Source organism: Haliotis rubra, unplaced genomic scaffold, assembly GCF_003918875.1.
Source record: "Haliotis rubra isolate DU_JTF1 unplaced genomic scaffold, ASM391887v1 Scf206, whole genome shotgun sequence".
Taxonomy (NCBI): domain Eukaryota; kingdom Metazoa; phylum Mollusca; class Gastropoda; order Lepetellida; family Haliotidae; genus Haliotis; species Haliotis rubra.
The window spans coordinates 1,475,377-1,494,818 of NW_025766070.1; the positions used below are offsets into that span (position 1 = coordinate 1,475,377).

Consider the following 19,442-nt stretch of genomic DNA (forward strand, 5'->3'; position numbering starts at 1 on the left):
ACACATTGCATTTGGTCTTCAATATCATTGTATTTGTCCATTGTACATCCGGCCATTCGTATTGCTGTATTTATACTCGTCTGTTACATGCAATTTTATATACAGTATAATATCCATATATTTTGTAATTGTTCAAATGTTGCTTATTAAAAAATATAATTCATTTATTATTACAGTAATTATTTACCGTGGCACATATAGGTAGCGATTGAATCGTGGAGATCTTTCGAAATGATATTGCTAAAGTGGTTTCCATATATAGTATAAAAAACTGATCACGAGTAACATAATTACAGTGAGTGAGTGAGTGGTGTTGTGTTTTATGCCCCAGGTTTACACCGTAGCTGCTATATAAACTGTGTCGGCATGGTCTTGTAGCAAATAAGGGGTTGCATACATGTCAGTCAGTCAGTGGTGTTAACTATGCTCATAATGTCAGTCACTAGATTGTCTGGACCAGATTCGAGTATTTACAGACAGCCGTCATATAGATAGAATATTGTTGAGTGGCGTGTTAAACGACAAACAAGACGAGATGTCATGTCAAATGTGGCTTTCAGCGAGCGTGCATATTTCGCCTCTTGCAGCAATATTCAACCACCATCACGGAAGGGGAAACCAGAAATTGACTTGACACATGTTGCCCATGAAGGGATTTAAACACGGGCCTTTCGGCGTTACAAGCAAACGTTTTGACCACTGTGCTACGCCACCGCCCGGACGTTTCTCGTATCTAAGTTTGTTTGAGTATTTAAGTATACCAACGTGGCCTTACATATAAAGGCAGGGGTCACAGTGTGCTACGGTGTATACTCGAGTAGGTTGTTTTGCGAGAACGTTCAGTCAAGATGTTACCCGTGAAGATCCGGGTTAGAATTGATCTTCAGTAACCTCGTAAGAGACGACTAATGGGATCAGGTGGTCAGGCTCGCTCACTTGGTTGACACGTCATCGTATCCCAGTTGCGTAGATCGATGCTCATGATGTTGATCACTGGATTGTCTGGTCCAGACTCGATTATTCACAGACCACCGCCATATAGCTAGAATTTTTAGCTAACGGTGTAGGGTACTGTTTTTTGGTTCTTTTTGTGCTTTTTTGGTTTTTTTGTTGTTGTTGTTTTGTTTTGTTTGTTGTTGTTGTTTTTGGGGTGGGTGGGGTGGGGGGTGGTTTGTTGTTGTTGAACGCCGCTCAAAGTGTTACTGCAGCTTTATGATAGCGGTCTGTAAATAAACTGGATCAGACAATCACGTGATCAACAGCATGAGCATCAATCTACATGCTGGGCGGGATAAAAACATGCAAGGCATCATAATACCATTCACAGCCTTTTATTTAATCAATTCTCCTTGCATATCTTCCATCTTCTGTAACACATCAATTAACAATACTGGAATAAACAATGTGAAACAAATTTAAAATAGCTGTCAGAAACCACTGTGAACAGATATCTCTGTTTACTATCTGTTACGACGGAGCTCTGATCTGAACTGATCACAAGCGTGTCATAGGTCACAACTGAGATTTCGGAGTCATGTGTGTATTGAGGAACATCAGTATCTCTCGCCACGCATCCTCCTGAGCCGGCAGGTGATGTTCTTCCTCCCCGCCCCACAGGTGAGTGACGCCTACAATGCAAGGGAGGTAACTCAAGTTACGCGTGACCATTGGTAAAAGCCTACAGCTAAATATTAATGCTGATCAAATGTATCTGCGAAAATCGGGATTTTGGCCTGCAGACTTTCCCGTGAAACGAAAAGGAATTCATGATGGTATGTGACACGTTGAAGTCATGCTGTAAGTTTGCTCTGCAGTGACATTTATGTGTTGTACATGAAACTAGCACAGTTACAGTGTGAGGCTCATTTCTTGCAGCTGGAATTCGGGCTTGGACGGGTAACCCGGATACACGGGACGGGTGGGTAATGAGTTGGACCCGGGTACCCGTCTCAATACCTGGACCCATTATGATCATGTGACTAATAGATTAAACAAAGTAATATATTATTATTTCATGATTAAAAGGCTGTATTGGCTCTGAAGATTTAGACATAATTACAGTCACTTGTTTTGAATATAATACATGATTAAGACATTGAAAAACTCGAAATTTTAGCCTCCGAGCTGCAAAATATATGGTCACTTCTTACATAGTTGATGTCAGGAATTAACAGAACGGGTATCCGGGAAGGGTAGGGTAACAAAAGGTGGGGTACCCGAGTAGAAAATTTGGACCCAGCCCTACATGGAATAGTGTTAAAAACTTCCTAAACCTAATACTACCTCAGTTATATGGCCTGTGTTAGTTTGTGTGTTGGCGACAGGTGTTGCAGTTCTCTGACGTTTACTACTTTTTCGATGGGCATCACACAATTGTACCCATGTGAGGAACTCCGGTCTTCGACGTGACGAGAGAATGCTTTAACCACTCGGCTACCCCACCGCCCCTCCCATTCATGAGTGGTGCATATCAGGAAATGACACATTATCAATTTGTCATTAATATATCCATAGCTGTTGGAGTGAGTTGGCTTTGAGAAGGCTTTGAGAAGGCTTTAAACATTATTCCAGTTACATGTGGAGGGAAGCCCGACGCCCGAAGTGATGTAAGTCTCTGAAGTTTACCTCTTTGATGAAACCCATGGTATGGGGCTGACAAACCTAGAAACGCTGACGCGCTCGGATTCGAACCCACAAACATAGGCTTGTGGCATGTCCAACTGACGCAACTCTCTCTATAGGCCTATGGTGAATTGTGGCGCCTTAGATATTATAATGAAACTATTACCTAATTTATCTTGATTCAAAAATTCAAATCTAAATGCATTTACTCTTATGCGAAATGCCCATGTAATCTCACCATTATGGTCAAGAACTTGAATCAGGTCATGAGTGAGTGAGGGAGTTAGTGCTGCAACCTAATTTATGGTAGACAATCCAAAGATAGTTAAGTCCTTTCCTAGCACACGAGAAGGTCACTAACCCGTATCACAAGGACTGGTCTCAGTACTCATCAACTGAGTCCTAATAGTATCCTTAAGTGATAAGGGTTAAGGGTTAGGAGCGGTTGGGTAGCCTAGTGGTTAAAGCGTTCGCTCGTCACGTCGAAGGCCCCGGTTCGATTCTCCACATGGGTAAAGTGTGTGAAGCCAATTTCTGGTGTCCCTCGCCGTGATATTGCTGGAATATTGCTAAAAGCGGCGTAAAACTAAACTCACTCACTCACTGATAGGCACGGTTAGGCATATTGGGTTAACATGTACTTACCAAGTATTTTGTTGTATGATGCCTTACACAGTGGAGAATATGGCGGTTCAATCAGGTGACCTGCCCCCGGGTAGTACACAAAGCGGAAGTTCTTCTTTTTATCACCTGGTATGGCTGCTTCAAGGTCATGCTGCCACAGAGGGTCAACACACAAATCTTCTTCTCCAACGACTATCAATGTCTTAATATCCCGTCGCCAAATCTATAACCGATCATAAAATGTTATCCATGTGGGTAAGATTTGATTACATTCATGCCAATAAAAAGCGACAGAAATCTCAGCTGAAGGTATTGACGTTTAATAATCCTCTGCTGAGCGCAGAATCCACTGTACGACTGTATAACACGCATGTTTTTCAGTAGCTGTCAAAGGGTGATGATTACCGGGTTTGCGAAAAGGCTACCAACTGGCGGCATCCGTGACTATCACATGGAAAAGCCTGTAGATTTTTCACCTAATTTTACATAGGGAAAAAAAATCACTGACATCCCTTTAGTAACAGCATCAAGTGTGTCCTCAAGATAGGAGATCCCGGTTAGAACTGATCTTCAGTAACCCATGCTTGTCGTAAGAGGCGACTAACGGGATCAGGTGGTCAGGCTCGCCGACTGGGTTGCCACATGTCATGGGTTCCCAGTTGCACAGATCGATGCTCATGCTGTTGCTCACTGGACTGTCTGGTCCCGACTCGATTATCTGCAGGCCGCAGACATATGGCTGGAATATTGCTGAGTGCGGCGTAAAACAAGAAACCAAACCAAAATAAGCTTTTTCATATGTCCTGAACTCTCATGTATTGGTTGGAATACCGTACAAATGAGGCCAATGATACATGTGTAGGTCGATGTCCATGAACAGTTGGTTACAATGGGATTCACTCATTCACCCAAATATAAACTAAAGATAACTCTTATTCAACAAGGACTAAGTCAGGCACACAGCACTGATTAATATCTAGGCATTTGTAAAACAAGGGCTCCGGGCCTATGTTTAACAACAGATTGGATAATTTGATCAAGAAGCACCTTTTGTACCCACCAAGAACCGTCTATACCCAACAAGCATATAAACGCCCCGAGGAATGGTGGAGAATGCCTGTGAAATGGGTCAGTTCTTGAAAGAATGACGCGTTAAAACAGAAACATTACTTTCATGAATTTAAAACATTGAGCAAATAATTAAGTACTACCGGTAAGATATGCTCCTTTAGGTTGTACTCCTTAAATGCATCTCTCTGTATCACTCCTTCATCAGTGAATGTGCACTTTCTCACGTCGAACCTAGGGGGAAAATATGTAATTATGAGGGCGGTAGGTGGCCTAGTGAGTACCGCTCGTCACGCTGAAGACCCGGTTCGGGTGCACATAATGCACAGTGTGTGAAGCCCATTTCTTGTGTCCCCGCCATGATATTGCTAGAATATTGCTAAGAGCTGCGTAAAACAATAGTCACTCATTATACTTATGATCCAAACAGTGAATATGTGTTCACACAATTTCCAGCTTTCAGCTTTCTCACTGAGGTTTCATACATGGGCATCTAAATTGTTGTCAACTTCGTCGAAGCAGTAATTCGTGTATCCCCTAGAAAAGCTTGCGCCATTTGTAGTGAGTGAGTGAGTTTAGTTCAACGACGCATGTAACAATATTCCAGCAATATCACGGAGCCTGACACCAGAAATGGGCTTCATACATTGTACCAATGTAGGGAATCGAATCCGAGTCTTCGGCGTGACGAGCGAACGCTTTAACCACTAGGCTACCCAACCGCCCCTTGCGCCATTTGTAACGTTGGCAGTAAAAAGCGAGATCTTCACAATTACGTATTTAGAATAGAAGCAGTCTAATTTATACTTGACGTTGGCTTTCCTTACTTGGTCCCACGCACTGCAATATCGTCAATGTAAATATCCTGGGGGAGCATCATGAAGGGGTTGCCATTGGTGCTTACCAATACTTTCACCTGGAAATATACGACTGTGTTGTACTCAGCCAAGAAGACACAATCAAATGTCTGAAAAATACAATTCAGAGCACCCAATCAAAATAATCTATCTAAACTATGTGACATTTTGACGCCTCATAACGCCGCGAAGTTCCGGGTTAGAATTGGTCGTCAGCAACCCATGCTTGTCGTAAGAGGCAACCATTGAAGATGGGGGTGTTAGAATTGGTCGTCAGCAACCCATGCTTGTCGTAAGAGGCAACCATCGAAGATGGGGGTTAGAATTGGTCGTCGTCAGCAACCCATGCTTGTCGTAAGAGGGATCGGGTGGTCAGGCTCGCTGACTTGGTTGACGCATGTTATCGTTGTATGTTGCGTAGATCGATGCTCATGATGTTGATCACTGGATTGTCTGGTCCAGACTCGAGTATTTACAGACCGCCGCCATACAGCTAGAATATTGCTGAGTGCGGCATTAAACAACAACCAAACCAAACTAAACCTGTCTAACCTTCGAATCAAATCTTCAGTAGACTGGGTACCCAAAGGGGAATACATATATGGACACTTACGCACCACCATCTACTTACATGGGGAGAAAGTGTCGATGTGGTCATACACAGGCTACCTCCAACACAGTGACCGATCATCCCAACTCCACCGCGAGCAACCACCGACTGACCAGCAAGCCATTCAACGCCTCTCTGAAGTTTCAAAATGACTATTAATACATCATAAACTGAGCTTTACGCACATACAGCTTTCCCATTGGACGAGAGGCTGGTCACATGACTGTCTTTCTTTACGAGACTGAAATGACAAGCGATACGTCACATGTGTGCTAGTTTCTTACGACAAGCAGTAGAATGCGGGGAACCTATTCTGCAAAATCTCCGACGTTTTTCTTCAGGCGTACATTCCTTCTGCTTGTCGTAAGAAACTATAATAGGATATTTTTATGGACCCATGCAACTGACAATGACTTTGGCCGCTGGCCTAGGTCAAGTTCACTTTCTTAGGTCCACAAAACATAACATTGCCCTCATAAATGGTCAATAGAATTGATACTATTTTCCTGAAATACGATTCTTAGTGTGTCAGCACCTTACCCATCATATTCGTTTAATTATCTAAGAAGCAAATGTTCTTGACCTGTTTGGTTCTCTGTGTCATATTTAGCAGCGAGAGTGCAACTGTAATATTGTTCAAATCTAACTCACCTATTCAATATAAACAGGCATTAATTTTATTTGATTTGTGAATTCAGAAATACAAACATCGTACCAGGAAATACTTTACATCCAAGTCCTCTGGCTTTTTTGGAAGGTCCTTATAGGCGATGTAGGCCAGAGAGAAGGCAGCGAATCCGTGAGATGCCAGGAGCGCTGCTCTGTAGTCCATGATGCCGCCAGCCATACCAAACACGTCCACAATACCAGGGAACGGACCTTCACCTGGGGTAAGTAGCACAGGTAGTTTCCAGTTAGAACTTCTCATTGCTGAGTGAGTGAGTGGGTGTTGTTTTACGCTGCTGTTTTAGCAATATTCCAGCAAGATCACGACGGGGAACACCAGAAATGGGCTTCACACTTTGAACCCATGTGTGAAATCGAACCCAGGTCTTGGGCGTGACGAGCGAACGCATTAACCACTTGGCTACCCAGCCGCCCCTTCTCATTGCTGTCCGCTTACAAAACATAATGCATACTGTACAGAACGTCATTATGGGAAGAGGTTTTCTGTTGGGAAATCCTAGGCGTGCTAGAAGCCGGCGATAGCGGGTTCGAATCACAAATCATCCTGATTATATGTATTGATGTATCAGCATCATGGCCGGTTTCATTAAAGTGGTAAACAGCAATATAGCCAAACCATTCAAACAGGAATCCCTATAAAGGCCTTTCATAAAACAAAGGACACGATGACACTTGACCACACCAGTTGACAGTAGAACTATTACCTTTCAGCCAAACATGTAAAACACCTTTTTGGTGTTTAATACTTTAATCCAGGCCAGTGTCGGTTCCATAGTGATAGCCTACGGAGATACCATACTGCAGTTTGACACGGATAACCTAGACACTATACTAACTCCACGCGGACCAGCCCCCGTAAAGATATTAGATTTGGTCTTCAGCATCCCATGCTTGTCGTAAGAGGCGACTAAGGGGCTCAGGCTCGCTAACTTGGTTAAAACATGTCATCGTATCCTGATTGCGTGGATCGAAGCTCCTGCTGTTGATCACTGGATTGTCTGGTCCAGCCTCGAATATTTACAGACCATATACCTGGAATATTGCTGAGTGCAGCCTTAAACAGCAACAAACAAAAAAAACCGAGCCGGCCAGTCTTTTTCCCCATTAATGCCAGAAGCGCCGAATTAACGAATCGACAACCTTCCGCTCAGTCTTTCCACCACACCATGGAGTTGGTCTTTAAAACGAGCAGTTAATACGATCATACCCAAAGTACCAGCACTGTTCCTGACCTTGAACAACTAACCCTTTGTATACTTCACCTGTCAAGAGCTCGTGGGCAACATTTCTTTCCGACAACACAACTTTATATACTACTCACACTTTGCTAAGGATCACAAAATTCACAACTTTACTTAAACACTGATTTATAATTTGAAATTGTATCCATATAAAACTAGATAAATAATGATATGGTAACCCCTCTTTAGGCAAACGGTCACTTTAATCTAACATTATGCACTTGATACATGGGTAACCATAAAAATGGTTTTCATGGCACCAATCAACAATTTTGCAAATCATGGAACGAGTCATTGACAAGTACACAAGACCTGTCAATAGCAGGTATGGGATCCACAAGATGCAGTGACATACTGAAACCTAGGATCCATGCTTACAATAAGCTTAGATATTTAAACCAAATTAGACCCCACGTCATAGTTTTCTGTACCTGGTGGTAAAAGCAACGCGCCGTAGATTCCGTCTTCGTCAACGATAATTTTCTTGACACCGGGTCTCATGTACCATCGTTTGAGTGACGTCTCAGCTAGCGCTGAATGCGACAGCATATACTCTCGAGCCAGTGGCGCAAACTCCCTGTGGTCATCGTGTATTGACAGTGTCACGTCATACGGTGTAGTGACATCTAGCTTCAATAATCGGGATGTCCCGAACGGTTCTCGCGTGGATGTGAATAAGCCCATCGGTTGTAAACCTGAACAAAATGGATTTCATGTTAAAACTGTTATGTTAATATCATCATCTGAACTGAACAGCTCTTCTTTATGACTGAAGTCATAATAGTGAGTGACTTTAATTGTTTTATTGGGATACCGCAGATTGCTCTAACATATAGGTACAAAAAGTACCCTACAGAGTATTTTCCCAGCTATTCGCGGAGGTCTGTAAATAATGAAATCCTGATCATTGAAAACAATAACTGAAAACAAGAGCAACAGTGAGTGAGGGAGTTTAGCTTTACTCCGCTTTTAGCAATATTCCAGCAATATCACGGCGGGGACACCAGAAATGGGCTTCACTCATTGTACCCATGTGGGGAATCGAACCCGGATCTTCGACATGACGAGCAAACGCTTTATCCACTAGGCTACCCTACAAGAGCAACAGCCATGTGAAAGGGGTATTTTGGCAGCCAATCAGCCGATTCAAAGCTTTGGTGCTAAATGTGGTAGAAATGTATACAGATATATACAGCGACCTAAATTAAAACGTCCTAAAAGTACATTATACGTATTTACACTTCCATGGTTTTGGTGGTTTAATATGAAACTAATATATTTGTGTGTCCTTTGTAGAGCGCAATGTTACTACATACTCATCGATACTCGGGACGAATGACTTACGAAGACTTCGACCAACCTGAATAAGTTCCCCCGTGACTCTCGTGGACGAAGGTGTCGACACTGCCATGGTCATCCGCCACAAAGTGACCACACGATGCAAAGTTCTTGTTGTTTTCTACCTGCGTCGACAGCAAGGTAACCTTCTGATGTCTCCGAAGACCAGTCACAGTAACACGTACTTTCTCGTCCACAAGCACTTCCGGTTGGCTGACATGAAGCGATGGACCAACCATTGTTGTCAGTGAGTATTTGAATATCACAACTGATGATCTCTTTTCTATTTTAATAAACGACTTGATGAAATTGTGAACGATTAGCTTTCGCAGCACCATGTCCTATCCAGCCAGAATTCTGGCTTCTGAAATCAGCGAAAACAGTATTTATTCCATGATTTACAAAGTGACTTAAACATATTGTAAATAAACAACAATCCCCGCATGTCACTATAGCTAACTATATTTGATTGGTTTTGTTATCATCTAGATGGTATAAAACTGCATTAAGATAGTCTACAGCAATGAGGTGAAAACAATTATCATGTGCATGATTTGTGATATTTACGTCATGACAAGGAGCTTTGCTCGTCTGTTGTGCATTAAATTTGATAAAGTTTGCCCAGTGTTTCACACTTTTTAACTGGGTGGACTTGTAATAATGTGTTGTTACAGAAAGTTAAAACAATCTTATTCGAGATTGCTAATTGAACCAACACCGAAAACTAACTCTTACACTTTTCGAGGGTTGCAATCCAAGGGATGTAACTCTAATATCGACGCACTGTGAAACTAACACATATTAGATAGTGTAGGGATGTAATTATAAAATAATTCCTCTCTGAACACTGTTTGATGCCTTCTGTTTTCTTTTCGGAACAGCCTAAATACCTGAAAAGGTACTCGCTAAAATAAAAGGAAATCAACATACACTATATTCCTTTATCACAAATTAATTTTAAAAATACTCATTAAAAGGTGGAAAAAAATAGTCGTAAATATTGTCGCACATTGTTGTCAGTTTTCACATTTCCGTATGTAACAAAAAAACAACTTTTACAAATTTACTACCAAATGAATTCTACATCACATCGTTTACTTACTAGTATTTGATTGTATCAGATACAGCAAGTTTAAAAGGTTTTTGTCCCTTTTTTATCTCATCACACAGAAGCTGGACCAGACAATCCAGTGATCAACAGCATGAGCATCGATCTACGCAATTGGGAACCGATGACACGGGTCAAGGAAGTCAGCGAGCCTGACCACCTGATCCCTTTAGTTGCCTCTTACGACAAGCATGGGTTACTGAAGATCAGTTCTAACCCGGATCTTCATGGGGCCCACCAGAGATGAACTTCATACCATCATTTTCAGGTTTGCACCGTATCTGCACCACTTACCGGACCATACCATAATAAGCAGCAAAATGACCTCACCCAAGCGTACGTAAAATATAACAAATTGGCCATGGAACTGTACCTTTGTTTGTTGCTTAACGTCGCACTCAGCAATATTACAGCTATATGGCGGAGGTCTGTAAATAAACGAGTCTGGACCAGACGATCCAGTGATCAACGGCATTAGCATCGATCTACGTAACTTGGATACGAGGACATGTGTCAGGGGCGGATCCAGAGGCGGATCCCCCCTTTACCCCGAAATAGTTTCCCCTGAGGAGCATTTCCCCCTAACCTTTCTCTAAACTCCTGGATCCGCCATTGTGTGTCAACCGAGTCAGCAAGCCTGACCACCCGATCCTGTTAGTCGCCCCTTACGACAAGCATGGGTTGGTGAAGACCAATTCTGACTCGGATCTTCACGGGTGTATTATATCATATACATCTTCAATTACATATTGTAAGACTATATGCAAAATAGAACTTGAGGTGCACGTCGTACACCTGAATGCTATGTTTCGAAATATTTGGGACTACTTTGAAAGGCATTTTAGAAGTTGTTAAGATGAAGAAAAACTAGGCTAGTCAACTTCTATAGTGCAATGAGTGCGACGTTTCGGTGTAGGTACTAACAGCGTTATCACCACATGCTTGATAACGGTGTTAACTAGTCCGTTTGGCTCAAAAGCGGACCGATGAATTGCAATCTAACTCGAAAACTAATAAACATAAAATACTCAATGAAACGCTGATCATAATCAAAACATCAGACCAACTCTGTGATTTGTTTGCAGAATTTATGTTCTAAAATTAAAAAAAGTTGTTTAACAATCGATCATTAAAATTTTGACACAGTTCACTATTTGTTACGAGGGAGGAGTGCAGAGAAAGGGACAGCCAGTTAATTAGTTTTCGAGTTAGATCGCAATTCATCGGTCCGCTTTTGAGCCAAACGGACTATACACCGAAACGTCGCACCCATTGCAATAAAGAAGTTGACTATCTATAGAACTTGGTTTTCCCTTATTGGAGGCTATAAATATAATAAACAATGGTATTACGCCTGATCAGTGAACAACTTCCAACTGTTGGTGTTCAAGCTTATACGTGAACCTAAGTCTAAACTGTGATAGATTTGTTCTTTTTAGTTAAACGTGAGTTGTCAGAGGGTGTTCTTATCTCTTGGTCAAAAACAGTGACACTGGAACTCGGGTGAGTATTGTCGGATTACATGTATATGTTTTCAGTGTTTGACCCAATTTGTCGCACTATAAATAGATGTGTGGCGCCTAACACATTGTATATACTCGGATGGCGTCTTGTTTTAGAAGACAAAGATACATGTCTTTTCTAATTTCGTGTGTCGTTTAATTGAATGGCGAGAAAACAACGCGTTTCTCAAACTAAAAATAGGGACGCTTCTTCTGTATATATCTCCCGACCTATGAGTCTGACGTGTTGTTATGATTATGTCGAAAGGTGTGTGTACTCCCACCTTTAATCGACATAAACACTTGGTAAACATGTCTGCACTTGGGTTTTGACGGTAAACAATTTTTCGGACGCTGATATCTCTCGTTGTTTTGATTTTGCCCCGGAAATTTGGAAACCAATGAAAGGTCACTCTAAACAAATTACGTTTAATGTATTTTTATCTAGAATATAGATTATGAAAAGCGCCCGTAAAGTTTTCTCGAAGGTGCATGTTAAGGGCATCATTTTTTGTTGTGGGTGTTTCACGTAGCCACCAAATTCTGAACATGGGTCGGTCGGTCGGCAAAAAGGAAAAAAACAAAAACAAACTTGATAAAGACAAAATCATCTGAATAATGTTCTTGATTCTCATTTATTGTAACTCTTATTACAATTTCTTGCGTTCTTTTGACTTGTGGCAGCGACTGAGTGAAAGATACACATGTAATACGACGAGGCGGTACGATTTAGGTACGCGAACAGTCGGTGGTGTCGGATTGAAAATAAAGGTTTTATTATTATTATTTTTTGGTTATTTTTTATTTAGAAAGGTCGGGCGGGCGATGAGAAACAAACAAAATAAAAATGCTGCCCTAATGATACATATAGTACTGACTTGACAAAACAGAGTATTCGACACATCCGATTTTGAGACAACAAGGTGGGTCTTGTAAAAACATCAACGGCCTATTTACCATTTTTTCCTAAAAGTTTTCGAATGACCCAGTACTTCCAGTCCAAGAAAAAACAATAAATATTGATTCCAGACTACGTATTTAATCAAGACACCGGCCGTTAGACTCTCTAACAATTAGTCGCTGGCTTCTATATGTAATCGTGAAAATCCACGTTCAAATAAGCAGGGGACAGTGTGATATCCTGGTAGTTAGATTAACACTAAGTCTCTGACTATATCTAAAAAAATTAAATTAAACAATTCATTTTCAATTGAAAAGGAGCCCCGGTGAGAAGGGAGATTTAGAACATGAGGAAATCTAGACTTGCTTTATTTAGGGCCTTAGAACTGCAAAATGGGCTGGGCGGAGGGTACAATATTGTGGTTCACGGACTGTGAGACAGACTGCCTGGTAGTGAAGGAAAAGATCTTCACTTGCCTGTGGAACGTATATGATTTGAGTTTGGCGTGAAATTTGGACGAAAACGGTAAGAGACGCATCAAGTTATGAAGCAGTTACGTGACTTAAACATTTTGTAAATAAACAACAATCCCAGCATGTCACTCTATATAGCTAACTGTATTTGATTGGTTTTGTTATCATCTAGATGGTAAAAAACTGCATTAAGATATTCTATTCATCACAATGCGGTGAAAACAATTATCATGTGCATGTTTTGTGATATTTACGTCATGACAAGGAGCTTTGCTCGTCTGTTGTGCATTAAATTTGAGAAAGTTTACCCAGTGTTTCACACTTTTTAACAGGGTGGACTTGTAATGATTTTTTGTTACAGAAAGTTAAAACAATCTTATTCGAGATTGCTAATTGAAACAACACCGAAAACTGACTTACACTTTTTCGAGGGTTGCAATCCAAGGGATGTAACTCTAAAATCGACGCCCTTCTGCGACCCATGACTGCATTCTCAACAAGGCGAGAGGTAGTGTTACCAGAGACCATATAATCGAGACCATCGATGTGTATCAGTTACATGCCAGGCCGTAGCGCTGATAGTTAGTAAACAACTGTTGGGGAGGGCCGTCCTATTTCGTGCCAACATTCCCCCAGAAACGCTACTAAACGTATATAAGTAGCCAACAAGAAATGACATCAATCCACGCAATAACACGTGGTCTGTCAAGCTGAACTTTGGACAACACACCTGTTTGATACGCTTCAGCTGATACTTTATATGTTAATACGAACACATGCACATGCATTATGCAGTAATTAAGCATCAGTATTACACATTATAACTTACCTGCCACCAAAACACTCCCAACACAGATTCATACACATGCGCGATTTGGGTATCGGGATTTTGTATGGAAGCCCGTCACAGACAACAGGGCTGAAGATATTTTATGAAGCTTCATACACTTATTTGAACGTTTGACATAAACTTTTGCAGAAAGCCCGAAATGAAGCAAGTCTAGATTACCCCAGGTTCTAAATCTCTCTTCTCACCAGGGCTATTTTTCAATTGAAAATGAATTGTTTAATTTAAATGTTTAAAAATATTCAGAGACTAACTACCAGAATGTTCCCTAAAAATGTTCAGAGACTAACTACCAGAATGCCCCCTACTTACTAGTATTTGAACGTGGATTTTCACGTTTACATCAATACAAGTAGAAGCCATCGACTAATTGTTAGAGAATGTTACGAACGTTGTCTTGATTAAATTCGTAGTCTGGAGGCAATATCGGTTTTTATGCACCGAAAACTTTGAGGAAAAGATGGTGAATAGGCCGTTGATGCTTTTACAAGACCCACCTCGTTGTCTTGAAATCGGATGTGTTGAATACTCTGTTTAGTCAAATCAGTACCAAATGTATCATTGTCATGCTCCTACGATAAAAAATTACGGGTGCTTTTCATAATCTATATTCTAGATGCAAAACGTTAAACTTTGTTTAGAGTGACCTTTCCTTGGTCTCCAAACTTCCGGGTCAAAAACAGAACGAAAAACAGAGATGTCAGTGTCCGAAAGAGTGTTTACCGTCAATACCCAAGTGGAGACATGTTTACCAGGGCCCTTATTCTCGAAACGTTCGTAGCCCTAAGAATTCTTAACTTAGATCGTAGCCAATGTGTTAAGAATGGGCTTAAGAAGTTCGTAGGTCTACGAACATTTCGAGAATAGCTATTCAGGTGTTTATGTCGAATACAGGTGTGAATACACACAACTGTCGTCACAATCACAACAACACCTCATAGGTATGGAAAAATAATCGGAAGAAGCTTAAGCGTACCTATTTAGTGTTAGAAACGTGTTGTTTACTCGCCATAAAATATACAACACACGAAATTAGAAAGGACATGTATCGTTTTCTTCTAAAACAAGATCCAATCCGAGGTCATACAATGTGTTAGACGCCACACCTTTTATTATAGTGCGACAAACATTGAAAACATGTAATCCGACAATACTGAGCCGAGCTGCAGTGTCACTGTTCTTGGCCAAGTTTAAAGATAATTTAAAACATTCTCTGACAACTGACGTTTAACTAAAAGAACAGATGTACCACAGTGTAGACTTTGGTTCACGTATAATGGCTTGAACACGACTGTGTTTAAAGCACTAACAACTGGAAACTGTTAACTGATCAGGCGTAATACTGACTGACTGGGTATGGGTTTACGCCGCTTTTAGCAATATTCCAGCAATATCAGGGCGGGGGACACCAGAAATAGGCTTCACACATTGTACCCATGTGGGGAATCGAACCCGGGCCTTCGGCGTGACGAGCGAACGCTTTAACCGCTAGGCTACCCCACCGCCCCATTAGGCGTAATAAGGTTATGTATTATATTTATAGTCCCCGGTGGGGCGGTGGGGTAGCCTAGTGGTCAAAGCGTTGGCTCGTCACGCCGAAGACCCGGGTTCGAATCCCCACATGGGTACAATGTGTGAAGCCCATTTCTGGTGTCCCCCGCCGTGATGTTGCTGGAATATTGCTAAAAGCGGCGTAAAACCAAACTCACTCAGTCAGTCAGTATAGTCCCCGGTAGTTCGAAACATAGTGTTCAGGTGTACAACGTGCACCTCGAGTTCTATTTCACCGATAATCTTACAATATATCATCTGTAATTGAATATATATAATATCATACACCAGTGAAAACCTGGGTTAGATTTGATTTTCAGCAACCCATGCTTGTCGTAAGAGGCGACTAAGGGCATGGGGTGGTCAGGCTTGCTGACTTGGTTGACACATGTCATGGTATCCCAGTTACGTAGATCGATGCTTATGCTGCTGGTCACTGGATTGTCTGGTCCATTATTTACAGATGGACGCCATATAGTTGGAATATTGCTGAGTGTAGCGCAAAACAACAAACCAAACCAAAATCAGTGTTGTCATATGTCCTGAACTTTCATGTATAGGTTGGAATAACGTACACATGAGGCCAGTGATACATGTGTAAGATCAATGTCCATGAACACTTGGTTACAATGGGAATATGTCATGCGAGTCATCTGACTCTAAGAACAGGATGTAGCAGTTGGACGAATTATCATATAATGTTGATGTGGAACATATACAAATGATGTCCCTTTTGCCTTCTTCTGTACACGAGAACGTGTAACCAAACCAAAACATATCATTTGTATCATTTGTCAGAAAAGGACCACATGATCAGATTTTCCTTAATGGATATTTCATATGAAAGTATTTTGTAAGCGGTGCATAACGTTTCTCCAGATGTGTATATCATAGAAGCCAATGTAACAGAAAATGCATGTTTCGGCTTAAGAATCCGACTCGCACTCTGTGCTGCTTCCGTCGACCAAACACAAAATATTCGAGTAATAGTTCCAAAAATGTTCACTTGGAGGATGACTGACTGACTGACTGAGTTTAGTTTTACGCCGCTTTTAGCAATATTCCAGCAATATCACGGCGGGGGACACCAGAAATGGGCTTAACACTTGGAGGATGAACTGTTATATCAAATAGTATTGTTTACATCAGTCACTATAAATAATCAGGAACTACTCAAGCCGTTCCATCGCTACTTAAAAGTATCACGATTACCTTTTTAAAGATTTCCATCGTTGGCCCGTCAACGTATATATTACATGACTAGGAAACATAAAACAATGTTTGGTGGCAAAATCTGTGAGTTCCTACATGTTCTAGCATCTGTGAAATATGTTATAGTGAGTTTTAGTTTTATGCGGCTTTTTGCAATATTTCAGCAATGTCACCGCGGGGGATACCAGAACATGGGCTTCACACATTATGCCTATGTGGGGAATCGAACCCGGGTCTTCGGCGTGACGAGCGAACGCTTTAACCACTAGTCTACCCCATTGCCCCACCTTTTTAAAGATTTCCATCGGTTGACCCGTCAACGTATATATTGTAGTGAGTTTTAGTTTTACGCAGATTTTTGCAATATTTCAGCAATGTCACGGCGGGGGACACCAGAAAATGGGCTTCACACATTGTGCCATGTTCTAACATCTGTGAACAATGTCAGGTATATTGATAAATGGCTGCTTACTTTAACGCAGTATCAGTGTTTTACGTCACTATTGTATTTTACATATGAAAATACATTAGACAATTGTTATCTATCATAAAGTGAGAATTATTAAACACAACTGTTCCATTTGAGATAAAAACTCAAAAATGTTCACATTAACACAACAATTACACATTGAAATGCCAAAAACAACAGAATATGTGAATATAGTGCTGAAGAGTTTTTCAGTTAAGTAAAGTTGTATGAAATGAATATATTCTGTGTTGGGGACCTATTTCTGAAATCCATAGAAAAAGTGAAAAAAATCATATACTCAATGTGGTTGCCATTTCAGATGCCCAGCTAAATATGCTCATGCCAATAATGGTTGTCACCCCCTTCAATTGTTTTAATTGGAGAGGGGGTTGGGGTGGGGAGGGGGTGACAACCAATACTGGCATGAGCATATTTAGCTGGGCATCTGAAATGGCAACCACATTGAATCTTACAGTTGAGACACAAAGCTCGCTGAAAATCGTATTGGTTATTTGTTCTCCTGTCTGGTCGTCAGATTTGCTCTGACCCATGCACTAACTTTTGACTCGTCAAGTTTTAGTTAATTAATACTAACATTCGGCCATACACTTAAGGGAGTCTTACTGGTCTCCTAAACAGAATCAGTACATGCCTAGCAACTCCTACGTCTTTGGCTTGGGACCCGCACTTTTTTAACTCATGTCACGCTGTCACGACAAAACTGATAAATCCTACGTCAAACTGGGCTCATATGAAACATGAAAGCAATAATACGTAAATATAGCACAAATAGGTGTGAATACATCGTTTTCAGTGACTTTTCTGAGAAGGGAATTAGCAGTTATTGGTCTCCCGGTGCTCCAGAATCCAGCCGGCATATCTCTCCCTAAAAACACAGTAAATCATTGTGGATTCCTTGAAACACTGGTCTATCGATAACCCCTTCATCCCTGAAATAGGAAATGTTATGTTGATAGAAGAAAAGTATTATCTTAAATATCATGTGATCCACAACTCCTTTACCTTGGGTTTAACCAATATCAAACGTTCAAAACATCAATCCATACGTATGTTCATCCTGATGATTTGAAAGGAAACTATCTGCACCTTGATGGGCAGGTTATGTGCAGAGCATAACAAACACTCACTCACCCACTGCCTGCAAATAACTGGAGGGTTACCATGTTCTCCGTCTAGACAGCTACTGGCTATAGACGCCGGGATGTAAATTGTATGTGTTTGTGAAATGTGTGCATATCAATTTCGAGAATATTTAACTATCATTGCTGTATTTATTCCAGGTAACACGTTCGTTTGACACAAACATAATCTCGTTTCCTGAGTTATTATTTGAATAATATTATTATATTTCCTTTATATTGCCTCATTCATAGGACGTGTTTTGTGAACAAATTGTAGCAGTATAAGCTCTGGTTACACTATATTCAGGAAGGCTGTCAAATTCAACAATAGTATCGGCAAACATGTTGAAGATTACTTGAAAAATCTAATTTGATGATCGATTATTATATTTGTTTAACATCTGTAAGGCCCCACTTAGATTATTTGTATGTTGGCGTCAAACAGAAACAAGATGCAATCATAAGGTAAATAACGGATAAGTTTAACTTGGCGATCAGAACCCCAATGAGGCGATTCCACATAAGTTATGTCAGAATATCAGCATTCCCCCAAACGCAACAGCGTTCGTGACAAGAAGGGGCGATGGGGTTGTCTAGTGGTTAAAGCGTTCGCTCGTCACGCCGTAAACCCGGGTTCGATTCCCCACATGACCCATTTCTGGTATCCCCCGCCATGGTATTGCTGGACTATTGCTAAAAGCTGCGTAAAGTAAAACCCAACTCACTCACTCACTCCGGTTTCACGTTTTCTTTCCTTCCATATCAAGTTGACGCTCCTTGATATAAACCTTACTAACTCACTCTTTTGTTATTTATTATTAAAATATTGAAACAGCAGTGCATGATAAACAATATTTTTCGTTAAAATATAAGTAACTCAAAAGGGATGTTAATAAATTGGCTGAAAATAATACGTAGTACCAAATGAGCAGCCTAAAATTGATATTATATTATATTTATTATTAACATGTTGAAGTATAAAATATAGAATATATATCATCAATTGCCATGGTTCATAATGTAATTGTTACACAGCCACCTGGCACTGTTACTGGTGTAACCGATTCCACACATCAACTAACACAGTCAATGGAAACACTGTTCTTTACTCCTATACACCCGTGATGTAACTGACAATCAGCTGACGAGATATATGTCAATAGTGACACTGACTGAAATGTACCTGACAG

At 40.9% G+C, this 19,442-nt stretch overlaps 1 protein-coding gene across 2 annotated transcripts; it reads right to left on the reverse strand.

Annotated features, from left to right (window-relative positions):
* Positions 1–1,315: 1,315 nt before the first annotated feature.
* Positions 1,316–13,935, reverse strand: LOC124276133 (bile acid-CoA:amino acid N-acyltransferase-like). Of its 2 annotated transcripts, none has more exons than XM_046711805.1 (9): positions 13,861–13,935; positions 9,070–9,411; positions 8,141–8,404; positions 6,497–6,666; positions 5,803–5,916; positions 5,142–5,230; positions 4,458–4,548; positions 3,268–3,469; positions 1,316–1,628 (listed from the first exon to the last, which is right to left on the reverse strand). In XM_046711805.1, the coding sequence occupies exons 2-9, from the start codon at positions 9,383–9,385 to the stop codon at positions 1,513–1,515; spliced, it is 1,362 nt and encodes a 453-aa protein (XP_046567761.1). In that variant the 5' UTR covers positions 9,386–9,411; positions 13,861–13,935; the 3' UTR covers positions 1,316–1,512. The 2 variants fall into 2 exon arrangements, with proteins under 2 accessions (XP_046567761.1, XP_046567760.1); XM_046711804.1 differs by lacking the exon at positions 13,861–13,935 and adding an exon at positions 13,452–13,787.
* Positions 13,936–19,442: the final 5,507 nt, after the last annotated feature.

What these genes read in the sequence shown, in the direction of transcription:
- LOC124276133 (XM_046711805.1), bottom strand. Translation starts at nt 9,385, where the DNA reads ATGGTGCTGCGAAAGCTAATCGTTCACAATTTCATCAAGTCGTTTATT. An exon ending in TCACGGGGGAACTTATTCAG is followed by an intron (nt 8,405 to 9,069) that starts GTTGGTCGAAGT and finishes CATTTTGTTCAG; the next exon opens with GTTTACAACCGATGGGCTTA. An exon ending in ATCATACAACAAAATACTTG is followed by an intron (nt 1,629 to 3,267) that starts GTAAGTACATGT and finishes CTTGCATTGTAG; the next exon opens with GCGTCACTCACCTGTGGGGC.